This window comes from Salvelinus fontinalis, chromosome 12, assembly GCF_029448725.1.
Source record: "Salvelinus fontinalis isolate EN_2023a chromosome 12, ASM2944872v1, whole genome shotgun sequence".
Lineage (NCBI taxonomy): Eukaryota > Metazoa > Chordata > Actinopteri > Salmoniformes > Salmonidae > Salvelinus > Salvelinus fontinalis.
The window spans coordinates 36975632-36988167 of NC_074676.1; the positions used below are offsets into that span (position 1 = coordinate 36975632).

The 12536-nt window shown below is 44.3% G+C and overlaps 1 protein-coding gene across 2 annotated transcripts; it reads right to left on the reverse strand.

The window, feature by feature from the left end:
• Positions 1 to 57: 57 nt before the first annotated feature.
• LOC129867295 (calcium homeostasis endoplasmic reticulum protein-like) lies at positions 58 to 9003 on the reverse strand. 2 transcript variants are annotated; one of them, XM_055940595.1, is made up of 18 exons: positions 8814 to 9003; positions 8178 to 8351; positions 7017 to 7055; positions 6146 to 6309; positions 5769 to 5906; positions 5532 to 5683; positions 5228 to 5339; positions 5042 to 5131; positions 4609 to 4801; positions 3602 to 3762; positions 2886 to 3342; positions 2408 to 2655; positions 2140 to 2273; positions 1981 to 2067; positions 1451 to 1579; positions 1135 to 1296; positions 453 to 733; positions 58 to 340 (listed from the first exon to the last, which is right to left on the reverse strand). In XM_055940595.1, exons 1-18 carry the CDS (start codon positions 8836 to 8838, stop codon positions 303 to 305), a joined length of 2784 nt encoding a protein of 927 aa, XP_055796570.1. In that variant the 5' UTR covers positions 8839 to 9003; the 3' UTR covers positions 58 to 302. The 2 variants fall into 2 exon arrangements, with proteins under 2 accessions (XP_055796570.1, XP_055796572.1); XM_055940597.1 differs by lacking the exon at positions 7017 to 7055.
• Positions 9004 to 12536: the final 3533 nt, after the last annotated feature.

The following is a 12536-nucleotide window of genomic DNA, read 5'->3' on the forward strand; positions in this document are numbered from 1 at the left end:
GCATGTGGTTGGAAGGTAATTTTGATTCACATTTACAGTTGACATGGCATCAGTGGGTGAATTCCATAAACGTATTTTATTTTTCTTACAAAAGAGCAACACAATACTATTTATATCCATTTCCAAGTCATCAAAAACTGGAACATGAGAAGAAAATACATGAATGAGTATCACAAAAGCAACATTCAAAACCTGGTATGTGAGGATTTTTCCAAATAGATTGAAACATACTATAAGAACATTCTGTACAAAAAACTGACTGAAGAGGTGTGTTCTGGGTTAGGTTTGCTTTACGATGCACATTATTCAGCGGGAGGGGGCTCTTGTGGTTCCCGATTCACTGAAATAAAGAAGACCTTTTGTTATATTTTAGTTTGTCATATCACCTAAAAATATACCTATCCACTACATCAGGATTTCATTGCAACAGTTTAAAAAAAGAACACTCCTACCTTCCTCCCTTGCTTTCATGCGAGCTACAAAGTTGTAGCTCTTGTTCCTGCGGTAGTTCTCATAAGGGTCATCCAGAGACACCCCCACTCCTTTATACTGGTCCCACTTGTCCCGGAGTTCTCCCCCCTTGATGGGGTCCTGGATGCCCTGCTCCTTTGCCCCAAGCCCCCCAGAACCACTCCAGCCCATTTTCATGAGCAGCTGATGGCCCTTGTTCTCCTCTCCCAGCCTGCTGTCTGGAGGCAGGACCGAGGGGGCTGCGCCCAGACCAGACGTAGCTCTGTGGAGATCACAACCAATACATTCAGTAAAGACTAAATCTACAGCAGGGGTCCCAACCCTCTCCTTGGGCCCCCTCAGACATTTCACATTTTTGTTTTAACCCTTAATTAGTCAAAGGCTTGATGAATAGTTGACTGAATCAGGTGTGCCAGTTTAGGGTTAAAACAAAAATGTGAAATGTCTGGGTGGGGCTCAGAGGAGAGGGTTGGGGAACCCTGATCTACAGCCTTCAATGCTCTGCTTTAACTTTTCGATGTGACGGCCTCGATTATCTCAATGGTGCAGTTACTATTTGGTCTGTACCTTCCCAAAAAAGCTAGCCCTATTATATACACAGATATGCAAGCAATAGAATGTGTGGACAGCAGAATACAGTGCATGCTGAGATGAGGGACTTACGGAGGAGAGGGGCTACGGGACTTCTGGGAGGCGGAGGCAGAGGCGTGGGAAGAGGTGGGGGCGGGGGCAGGCCTCTCTTGCCGTCTCTTGTCAGAAGAGCGAGATCTGGAGCGAGACCTAGAACGAGAGCGACTGCGGGACGACCTGGATCGGCTCCTGCTCCTGTGGAGGTGAAAGACAAAAAGTCATAAGTATCAATGTCTCCTTAACTGTCATGTTGGTGGTGCAATTAGACATCAACTATCATCTAACAAAATCTGAATTTCAGAGGTCAGGAATTCCTGTTAAAATCAGGAAGAATCCTATCTGTGCGTACCTGGAGCGAGATCGGGAGTAGGAGCGAGATCGGGAGGAGGAGCGGGAGGACTTGGAGGATCTTGAGCTGGATTCAGATGAGGAGCGACCCTGACTACGAGAACGGCTGTGTGAACGACTACCATGTGCACTGGGAGAGACAGAGAACCCACATTGTTAACATACTCACCTCTCATACAGTTTTTACACTTGCGGCCAGTGGCACCTTAATTGGGGAGGACGGGCCAATAATAATGGCTGGAACGGAATAAATGGTATGGCATCGAACACAAACACATGGTTTTCGATGGGTTTGATACCATTCTATTCACGCCCTTCTCCAGCCATTATTTTGAGCCGTCCTCCCATCAGCAGCCGCCCGTGACACAGATGGGAAAAAAGACAGACAGACTTATAAAGCATTTGTATTTACCTGCTGATTTTAAAAGGCACATTTATTTTATGTTAATAGACACCCAAAGTCTCCTTATACTACAGATACGTTTGTCTGTGTGTGAGACATAAGGCTGGTCAGCAGGCAGACGGTCTCACCTGTTGTGTTTCTCCTGGCCCTTTCGCCTCCTGGCTCTCATCTTGGCTCTGAAGAACTCATACAGGCCGTTCTGTTCCCAGCCCTCACTGACAAACACATTGCAATCAATAGAGCACATATTGCATTGATCACATGAAGTGAAAATGTTTGCGTTTTACCTGTTCCTGGGTCCGTCGTGGGAGGGGGGGCTGTAGAAGGCCTCCACAGCAGCTAGCAGGCGTTCACTGGGGGGCATTGGGGGAGGCAGACGGATGTCTTTAGGATCCAGTGCTTTGTAGTCATGGTCTTCCAGCTAATGCACATAAACAGGTAGAGAACACAACTGTTTAGACCACTGTGGTCAAGAAATATATGCATCTCCATAGTGAGCTGTGAAAACAATTTATCCTTGAAAAGCAATAGACATCTTCATCCCTTTCTACTCACTTTGACTAGAGGGGCCATGAGTCCGGCGGGCAGGTCGAAGTAGGGAACGTTGGGGACCAGGCTGGGGTCATCCTGGTTGACGTGAGCCGGGGCCGGACGCTGTCTCATGTGGGGGGACTGGCCATTGAAGCCGTGGGATGGGGGGCCGAAGTCTGGGTGCTGGTTACCCCCCCAGGGAGGGTGCTCTCCTCCCCCCATACCCGGAGGAGGGATCCTCTGGCTAGGGTGGTGGTGCGGAGGGCCCATGTCTTGGTCAACACGCAGGGGCATGGGGAGATACTCAGTTAAATTACATGTTGCAGCCAGTACTTTCAGCTACTGATGTAAATCGACGTAAGTTACTGATGTCAGTTACCGATGTAAATCGCTATGTGATGGTGGTCAGGGAACTAAACCAGAGAGGTGCTCATATACAATAGTCATAGAAAAAAACAGTGAATATTGAGCTCCCATGGTGGGACCTGTCCTGGATTCTTACCTCCAGGGAAGTCTCCCTGTGGGTAGTCAAAGCGGTGTGGAGGGTAGGGCGGCCTTTCAAAATGGTGCCTGGGTGGAAAGTCATCCTGCATGTAGCGCGGCGGGAAACGGCCGAAGTTGTGGGGAGGCGGGGGCGGCTGGTTAAAGGGAGGGGGCCCTGGCTGGTGGGGCGTGAAGGGCCCTCTGAAGTGGGGGGGCCTCTGCATGCGGGGAAAGTGGGGCTCTCTCTGGCCCCAGGGGGGCTGGTCAGGTCCCTGGTTGCTCCAGGGGGGCTGGTCATACTGACCGCTCCAGTTGGGAGGTGGCTCATTCTGTCCTCCCCCTCCGCTCCAGGGACCCCCCTCCCCCCTTGGAGGGCCTCCGCTCCAGCTGGGGTCCCCCCTCTGCTCATTCCAGATGCCCTCGTGGCTGTTCCAGGGGGGGCACGGAGGGGGCGCCTGGGTGGGGTCGAACGGAGGCTGAGAGGGGACAAAAATAAATAAGGTGTTTAGACAGAGTCTCATCTTCCATGTTACTGTAACTTCACCACCACTCACTCATCAACTCAACAGTTTGTTAGCATGGGACTGATTCAATAGATAGGAACATCAGTCATTCTGTTCAACTCTACGACAACAGTAAACCTGTAAGTATATCCACACAGAATATTCCATATAGTTTTACATAATAATGGAAAAGTCACACACTGCACACAAACACATTAGGAGAGCAGCTTACTGGCTGATTGGGGTTCCAGCCTCCAGACATGTGTTGTGGGTCGAACCAGGGTTTAGAGGAGGAGTTATCAGCGTGGCCACTGTTGTTGGCACCGGGGTCCGATCTGGACTGGGCGCCGTCATAATCACCAGGAGGGCCAGACATGGACGACTTCACCTCTCCTGTGGTTTTAAGTTTTGTCACATGCACAAGTACAGTGAAATGCCTTTGACACCACAAGACTGAGAAGGATATTTGGTTAAAGGGTAAATATGGCTACAGATAATCTACCCATAATCAACATGTAAACAAAATCCTGAAGTGCTTGGGTCTGTGTGTACACAAGAGACAGCCTAAAAGTCAATAAAATCTGTCACCATCTTCTCTACGGTGCTGTTTTGCTAACAATACCCTCAACATAATGAAGGGCCTGGTGTGTGTTTGTGTGAGAGAAGTGGTGTAAATTACTTAAGTAAAAATAATTTCAAGTACTACTTAAGTAGTTTTTTTTGAGTATCTGTACTTTACTATTTTTGACAACTTTTACTTTACTACACTCCTAACAAAGATAACGTACTTTTTACTACATACATTTTCCTTGACACCCAAAAGTACGCACTACATTCTGAATGCTTAGAAGCACGGGGAAATGGTCCAATTCACACACTTATCAAGAGAACATCCTTGGTCCTCCTCACTGCCTCTGATCTGGCAGATTCACTAAAGACATATGCTGTATTTGTAAATGATGTCTGAGTGTTGGAGTGTGCCCCTGGCTAACCATAAATTTAAAAAAACAAGAATTGTGCCATCTGGTTTGCTTGATATAAGGACTATTTTATACTTTTGATACTTAAGTATATTTAAAACCAAAGTTTTATGCAAGTAGAATTTAACTGGGTGACTCACTTTTGAGTCATTTTCTATCAAGGTATGTTTACTTTTACCACCACTGTGTGTGTGCATGCATGAGAATGTGTGTTTATGCATGTGTGTACGAGTATGTTCTTCTCTCTCTACCCTCTCACCAGGCTGAGTGGTGACTGCCTTAATGTCAGGCTCTGCTGCAGCTAGCTGGCTCACTGCTGCTGCAGTCTGCTGCTGCTGAACCGCCAGGTTGGCCACAAACTCCTCATGCTGCATCTTCAGGGTCTGGATCTGCTGCTGGAAGGCCAGCTGAATGGGCTGCACCACCGCAGCGTACTCTGTGATCAGTGAGGCCTGAGAGAGAGAGATGAGCAGGAAGATGGCATTGTTAGTGCTGCAGAAAACACTAGTGGTGAATGGCCTGGCTGGAGTGAATAAAATAAATAAAAGCCATACGCTGTAAATGTATTCTATTTTTATGGACCTTTTTTTGTGGCATGGGGCAGTACGCATATATGTGGTTGACTTCTTAGTCCAAATTGTCAGCCAACTTGCAGTATTTCACTTTACTAGGCCACTAGCCTCAGTCCTCACCTGATACTGACCCAGGCCCACAGCTGGACCCTGTAACTGCTGGATCGTCACCTCGTCGAAGTAGCCATTCTTTTCCCAGAGTTGTAGAAGCTGTGAGAAAAACAGAAAATAGAGGGTGTCATTCAACCACAGGTAACATCTATATTGAGCAATGTCTACATTACATTGAACAGGCAGCCCACTGACACGTGTGATCTTCTGCTGCTTGTCCTCCTCTACAGCTAAGAAGCTGGTGCAGTAGATGGGCACCACCACCTTCTGCAGCGCTGCTAGCAGGTCCCTCTGCTGCTTCCTCTGACTGGTGGTACACAATACAAGTATCATGTAATTAACCATGAATACAATGCGTGACATTATAATTACTAACATTATCGATAACAAGCAAGTATGTTTTTTTTATCAGTTTAAAATGCACATAGATTGCCACTCATATATGAAAAAAGTGCATTCTGAGGATAAAAACAAAGCCTCATTTCCATCATGCTTTTACCAGTGATGGAGGACATCATTGGTGAGATAGATGAGGTGTAGGCGGAGTTCGAAGTGAGCTGTGTCGGCTGTGATGCGGTTCCGGAGGTGTGAGCACATCAGCTCACAATGCAGTGGGCCCTTGGCGTTGTTGAACATCCAGTTCTTACCAGCCTGGGAGGAACCAGAGAGAAACATACCACTGACTAAACATACTAGACCCTTCTCATGTTGTGTTAACCTGGTGCCATGAACCTACCGAGATGGCGTCTTTAGTGCAGGTGTCAATGATGGGCTGCAGCAGGTTGTCAAATTCAGATACGTCCTGCTGAGTCTCTGCCAGCAGCTTCTGGGTCTGCTGCTCCATGGCCAGAGCTATGGCTGCAGTCACTTGCTCCTGGAATCAAACGACAACCAGTTCATTTTGGACATTAGGAAAAACAACAGCTGTCAAATGTATTTGCTTTGAAACTTCATGTACTCTGTCTCATACATTTTATGACGAGAGAATATAAGATATGGTAACGTTGGTCAGTCTGCACCATGGAGGGCCAGTGTGTGCAGGCTTTTTCTCCAGCCCCGCACTAACACAACCGATTCAACTAATTATGGTCTAGAAGACTGATCGACCCGTACCTGTCTGAGAGTGAGCAGCTGCTGTTCTTGCTGCTGCAGGTTCCATTGGCTCTGCTGGATGAGCTCATCTAGAGATGGCGTGGCAGGGGCGACGGGGGGTGGGGCCAGGATGGCGATTGGTGGAGGGATGTCTAGGACTTCCGTACCAGGTGGATTATAAAGATCTGCAAAACAAGGTCAAAACATCTAAGCGATTAAAGAACAAAGCATGATAAGGAACATTGTAGTAGTGATACTTTTTGTCATTTGCACAGGCAGTTGCCTAAGTGACCTAAAAAAAATGAAATTCACAATTGAATAAAATTCTGGAAAAGCTAAGCCAGTACCAGAGCAATACAATTTTTACATGCAACTATCTTCATGCAACGTCAAGGAATGTTCTCATCTTCATTTTAAACTAAATTCCTTTATACTTCAAAGGAGTTGATATTGAAAAACATAAAGCATTTTGCAGCACCTCGAAAACTGAAATAAAAAACAGGAGTGTTGATAATTAAGTCAAACTTTGCAGCAGCATTGAAAAAATCACAAGCAACAGACAAAAACTAAATAAATCAGCATTATCTCAAAAAGCATCAAGAATATCAAGAACAAGAACTTTCTCTAAATACTGACATACATAGGCATCGCAAAGTCCAAACTTGAATTGTGGTTGAAACATCAAAACTATAATGTTTAGACAACGACTAAAATAGAAGTATTTTTAGATGAACACCAGCAGTAAGGGTACCCCCCCCCCCCATCTCAAAATCGTCATGATTGAAAAATATCAACACATTAAACGCAATACAAAAACAAAGCCTTCAAATCACTGCTGATGCAAAATGTGCAGGTTGGTACTAGAATTGCACTTTTCTATCCAGTTAAATACCTTCCAACTTATACTCCTCATACTCGTGGGTAGTAGGATCTATGTGGAGAGAAGCACACATTACAATACAGCTGGCAAACAAACAGCCACACATCATAATACAGCTGGCAAACAAACAGCCACACATCATAATACAGCTGGCAAACAAACAGCCACACATTTAAATAGTGTTGTCCATAGCTGCAGGAGGTATGGGTGCTGCATGGTGTTGTCACAATACTAGTATCAAGATAGTACGAATCTACGATACAAGATTTTACTTGGCAAAAAGAACACAGACGCTGTGAAGCAGACTTTACTCTATGATCCTTTATAACTTTTTCAGGCTTCCGAGTGGCGCAGCGATTTAAGACACTGCATCTCAGTGCTAGAGGTGTCACTACAGACCCTGGTTCGATTCCAGGCTGTATCACAACCGGCCGTGATTGGGAGTCCCATAAGGCAGCGCACAAATGACCCAGCGTTGTCCGGGTTATGCCATCTTTGTAAATAAGAACTTGTTCTTAACTGACTTGCCTAGTTAAAAATAAAAATAACCTAATTGTATAATATATTGGGTGCTATAGCTTGCTAAATAAACAAATGTGCCTGGTTGACAACATACGGCTGTTTTTTCCCCCTCATAAGAAACAAGTCTGCTTCATGTTGTGTTTCCTTCCTTAGCCCACGTCCTAGTATTGTGATACAAGTATAGTAACAACCCTATATCTAATTTGACAGAAATACATGCTGGTCTTCTTCCTGCAATGACTAGAAAGATGTGAGCAGATGTCACAAGTTAAGCAACAACATCTGCACGTGGTGGTGGTTGTGCTCCAAAACCTGCAGCAAAATGGACTAAAGATTTTTTGTTTGTTACCTATGCAGTCACTTCGCCCCCACCTACATGTACAGATTCTCTCAACTAGCCTGTACCCCTGCACACTGACTCGGTACAGGTGCCCCCTGTATATAGCCTCGTTATTGTTATTGTGTAACTTTTTATTTTAGCCTACTTGGTAAATATTTTCTTCTTCTTGAACTGCACTGTTGGTTAAAGGCTTGTAAGTAAGAATTTCACGGTAAAGTCTACACTTGTTGTGTTCGGCACATGTGGCAAATAAAGTTTGATTTGAATCTAAGATAAGAGTATTTGAATGGATAACTATATGTGCTACATACGCTGGTGTTGTTCCATTGCAAGCTTGCACCGGTAATAGGCGAAGAAGTCCCCTCCAAACAGAAAAGAGAATTTGGAATTGTCCTTCTGTTTCTCCATTGTCATCTTCTCAAACTCCGGGCCATTTCGAGCCACAAACTGGGCCAGTTTGTCAATGACATTTTTCAGCTCTTGGTCTGTGGAGGAAAACAATACGGACATTTGTATGGTGAGTCACACAAATATTTCTGATACACCATACATACTGTACATAGGGCTCTCTTATTGTTACGTTAACTAACTAAATGTCAAAGCAGAATTACCCCCAGTTATGTACTGCACAAGGTAACTGTGTAAGGGAGAAAAGTAGTCAAGCAAAAGGGACATTATCGACGCATGCGCGACTAACGTTATAGCTAGCAGTAGCTAGGCGTATCAGTCAAAACAGTCCATATTTTTACTTAGGTTAGGGAACTATATTAATTAGCTGATCAAAAAGCTAATAAAAAACATAAGATTCTAGCTTAGTAACGACAACCATGTGCCTGAGTAGCTTTGGATAAACTAGCTAAGTTAGCTGCGTAGCTTCATTGCACAGCATGCTAAGTTAGCTAGCACATTGGCATTGCTAGTTACTCAAAATTATTAAAGATACAAACCCTCAGGAGCTGTAGGAATATCCATGTTTGTCTTCAATAAAGTAACAGCGAGTCCACTAAACCACAAAGACACACAGATTAATTTGTAAAAATGTTATCTAGCTATGTGGTTCAAGGGAAATACAGCAGCATTCCAAAATGTAGAGACATTCCGGCACCGGAAGTACTTCGATGACTTCATACTTCAGGGCGCCACTGGAATAAAGCAGCTACAACGCCCCGCCCAGCTATTGTTGTACCTGTACCAAAAACCTCTCATCCATCTGCATCAAATGATTACAGACCTATCGCTCTTACCTCTCTCTTAATCAACACCACCAGACACCTTCTTGACCCCCTCCAATGTGAATACCGGTCAGAGAGAAGGACAGATGATGCCATCCTCTCGCTCTTACATCTGGTGTACATGCATTTGGAGGGCAGTAAAACCCATGTGCGTATCAGGTTCGCAGATTTCTCCTCTGCATTTAACACAATCAATCCGTTGGTCCTCGCGGACAGACTGAAAGGAGACTTCGGACTTGATGCTATGCTTATCACATGGACCACCAACTTCCTAACTTATAGGTCTCAGCAGGTACGAGTTGGCAACACACTCGCTGAGGTACGCACTACTTCAGTTGGAACCCCACAGGGCAGTGTTCTTTCACCAGTACAATACATACTGTATACAGACAGCTGCCGGAGTCGTTTCCCAGGGCGTTACCTGATCAAATATGCCGACGATACTGCTTTGGTCAGTCTTCTCAAAGGGGATGAGATGGAGGACGGACCGGCTCTGAAAGATTTGACTGGCTGGTGTGAGTCCTCCCATTTAAAATGAAATACATAAAAAACAAAGGACACGGTGATTTACAATCGAAGGAACACAAGCATACATACAGTCAGCAGCATACCACCCTGCACCCCCCTCCTGGCTTGCTTCTGAAGCTAAGCAGGGTTAGTCCTGGTTGGTTGCTAGATGGGAGGCCAGATGCTGCTGGAAGTTGTGTTGGAGGGCCAGTAGGAGGCACTATTTCCTCTGGTCTAAAAAATAATATCACAATTCCCCAGAGCAGTGATTGGGGCCAGTGTAGGGTGCTATCTTTTGGGTGGGATGTTAAACAGATGTCCTGACTCTCTGTGTTCATTAAGGATCCCATGGCACTTATTGTAAGAGTATGGGTGTTAACCCTGGTGTCCTGGCTAAATTCCCAATCTGGCCCTTGTACCATCATGGTCACCTAATCATCCTCAGTTTACAATTGGCTCATTCAACTATTCCCCATGTCGTTGCTGTAAATGAACATTTTCTCAGTCAACTTACCTTGTAAAATAAGGGTTAAATAAAAACATCATCACTGATAAAAAGGTAAGCCCATTGAAATAGTGAAGGAGTACAAATACAAAAGCTGTCCTAGGATCATTTTACTGATGCTATTTTTAAGAAAGGCCAGCAGAGACTGTATTTCCTACGGACACTGCACTTTTTAAATTTTGATCTAACCATCATGATTCTCTTTTATGAATCATTTATTGAGAGCATTCTGTCCTACTGCTTGACCTGCTGGTTTGGGAATGTCAAGGCTGCACAGAAAAATAGTTGGGCAAGAACTGCCATCTCTCTCCCTGGGCAGGGCCCTCCATAAGGCAAATAAAATAGTGGTTGACTCTTACCATCCACTCCACCCTGAATTCCAGCTCCTTCCCTCTGGCCATAGGTACAGACTACCTAAGTTTTTTTTTTAAATAGGGCCAAGTACTCTTTTATTCCAAATGCAATTCTTCAATTTAACAAAAAATGTGCTCTTAGCACTTGCACTATGAAACTGAAGTTACCCTTCCTATTTGCTTGTAAATATCCGTTGCTATTTACATTTTTTAGATGTGTTATGTTTTATGACTGCTGCAAGATGAATTGCCTCTCTGAGGACAATAAAGTTTTATGAATCTGAATAGACTAGTGAGTGATAAACCATACATTGATATTAATAATCTCAGCAAATTAGTTGAATATAAGGAGATGTTTTCCATATGCCAACCATAGGCTGCGCTAGTAATCTCTTTAACACGCTGTCCAGTCTAGTGGCCAGAGCAAATACCCTTGCCATTTGCCATAGCTCACAAATGTTAATTCAAGTGGATATAAAATGGAAAACCAATATTTTGAGGATGAGGTCTTTCATAATCTAGTTGTGGGGTGAGGAGAATGCATGTGGATTATATTTTTGGATTTACTATAGTGTCGACTGAATAGCTTGTCTGTCTCTCCTCCCCCATGATAGATTATAGTGCAACCAGATTATACAAACACAATGAGCTGACCAATTATATCAGGTGTGTTTTCCTGAACAGTTCCTGCACAGTGCATTACGGTGTGTGTGTGTGTGTGTTTGTGTGTGCGCACATGCATGTGCGATCTACATTTGAAACAATCTGGGGTTATCGGGAGGTGTTTCACGTGCATTATAATAATTGTTCTAAAATAGCAGAGCAGAAGTGACAATCTCACACCGAATGTATAGCAGGCCCTTGCAACAGCTTATCCCAATGTGTGCTTTCTGGTGAATGAGAGCTTATGAAGGTTTACAACAAGATTTACAAGATTTACAACAACACTACAATACCAAAAGCATGTGGACAACTGCTAATCGAACATCTCATTCCAAAATGATGGGCATTAATATGGAGTTTCTGTATGGACCTCGCATTGTGCACGGGGGCATTGTCATGCTGAAACAGGAAAGGGCCTTCCCCAAAATGTCCCTAGCAGGGCAGAAATTTGATGAACTAACGTGTTGGAAAGGTGGCATCCTATGACGGTGCCAAGTTTAAAGTCACTGAGCTCTTCAGTAAGGCCATTCTACTGCCAATATTTGTCTGTGGAGATTGCATGGCTGTGTGCTCGATTTGATACACCTGTCAGCAACAGGTGTGTCTGAAATAGCCGAATCCACTAATTTGAAGGGGTGTCCAAATACTTTTGTATATATAGTGTACACACCATATTTCTCTACAAGTGTGTGTGTGTGTGGGGGGGGGGGGACAACAACAAACACTGGCACCAGCCAACATATCCTCCGCTCACAACCCCCTCTCTCACACTGACTTACAATTATGTCATGCGAAAAAGCTGTGTCCCATTGAATAGCTCCCTTAATCAAACCCAATTATTTCCGCTCCTTTCCCTTATTATCCCCATTGAGGAACGCGTCCTCCCAATCAGCCTGTTAACTCCAGCCCTGGGCCCTTTAGAGGCAATGGAGTAAGGAACAAAATAATATATTATGCAATTATTTAGTCGTTAGAGACTTAATTGTTCTTAATGAATACAATAGGTCTGTGAGTAGTAACAAGTGAGTGAGTGATTCATGGAGTAAGCCTTGTTTTTTTTGGTGCGCTCCATTAATCTTGCCGGTCAGCCACCTTCGGGTTTCCCATCTTTATTCCATTGCTGTAACGATGACATTTTGAGAAATGTTGTCTTTTGTGTTTACAGAGCATAAGATACGGGGGGTCAACGAAGAGGGGATAACAAGGGTCAACGAAGAGGGGATCCGCAACACAAAAAAGATTACAGATCAGAAAACTGTATCCTTGGGCAAAAGACAGAAGCATCATGTGAGAAAAGACTAATAATGATGCGATATATATGTATACACAGTACCAGTCAAAGGTTTGCATACTTACTCATTCAAGGGTTTTTCTTTATTTTTACTATTTTCTACATTGTAGAATAATAGT

Coding starts and splice junctions, on each gene's coding strand:
- LOC129867295 (XM_055940595.1), bottom strand. CDS start 8,838: ATGGATATTCCTACAGCTCCTGAGG. Junction 4,802..5,041: donor TGGGCCTGGGTCAGTATCAG/GTGAGGACTGAG, acceptor TCTCTCTCTCAG/GCCTCACTGATCACAGAGTA. Junction 734..1,134: donor TCCCGTAGCCCCTCTCCTCC/GTAAGTCCCTCA, acceptor TGATCTCCACAG/AGCTACGTCTGGTCTGGGCG.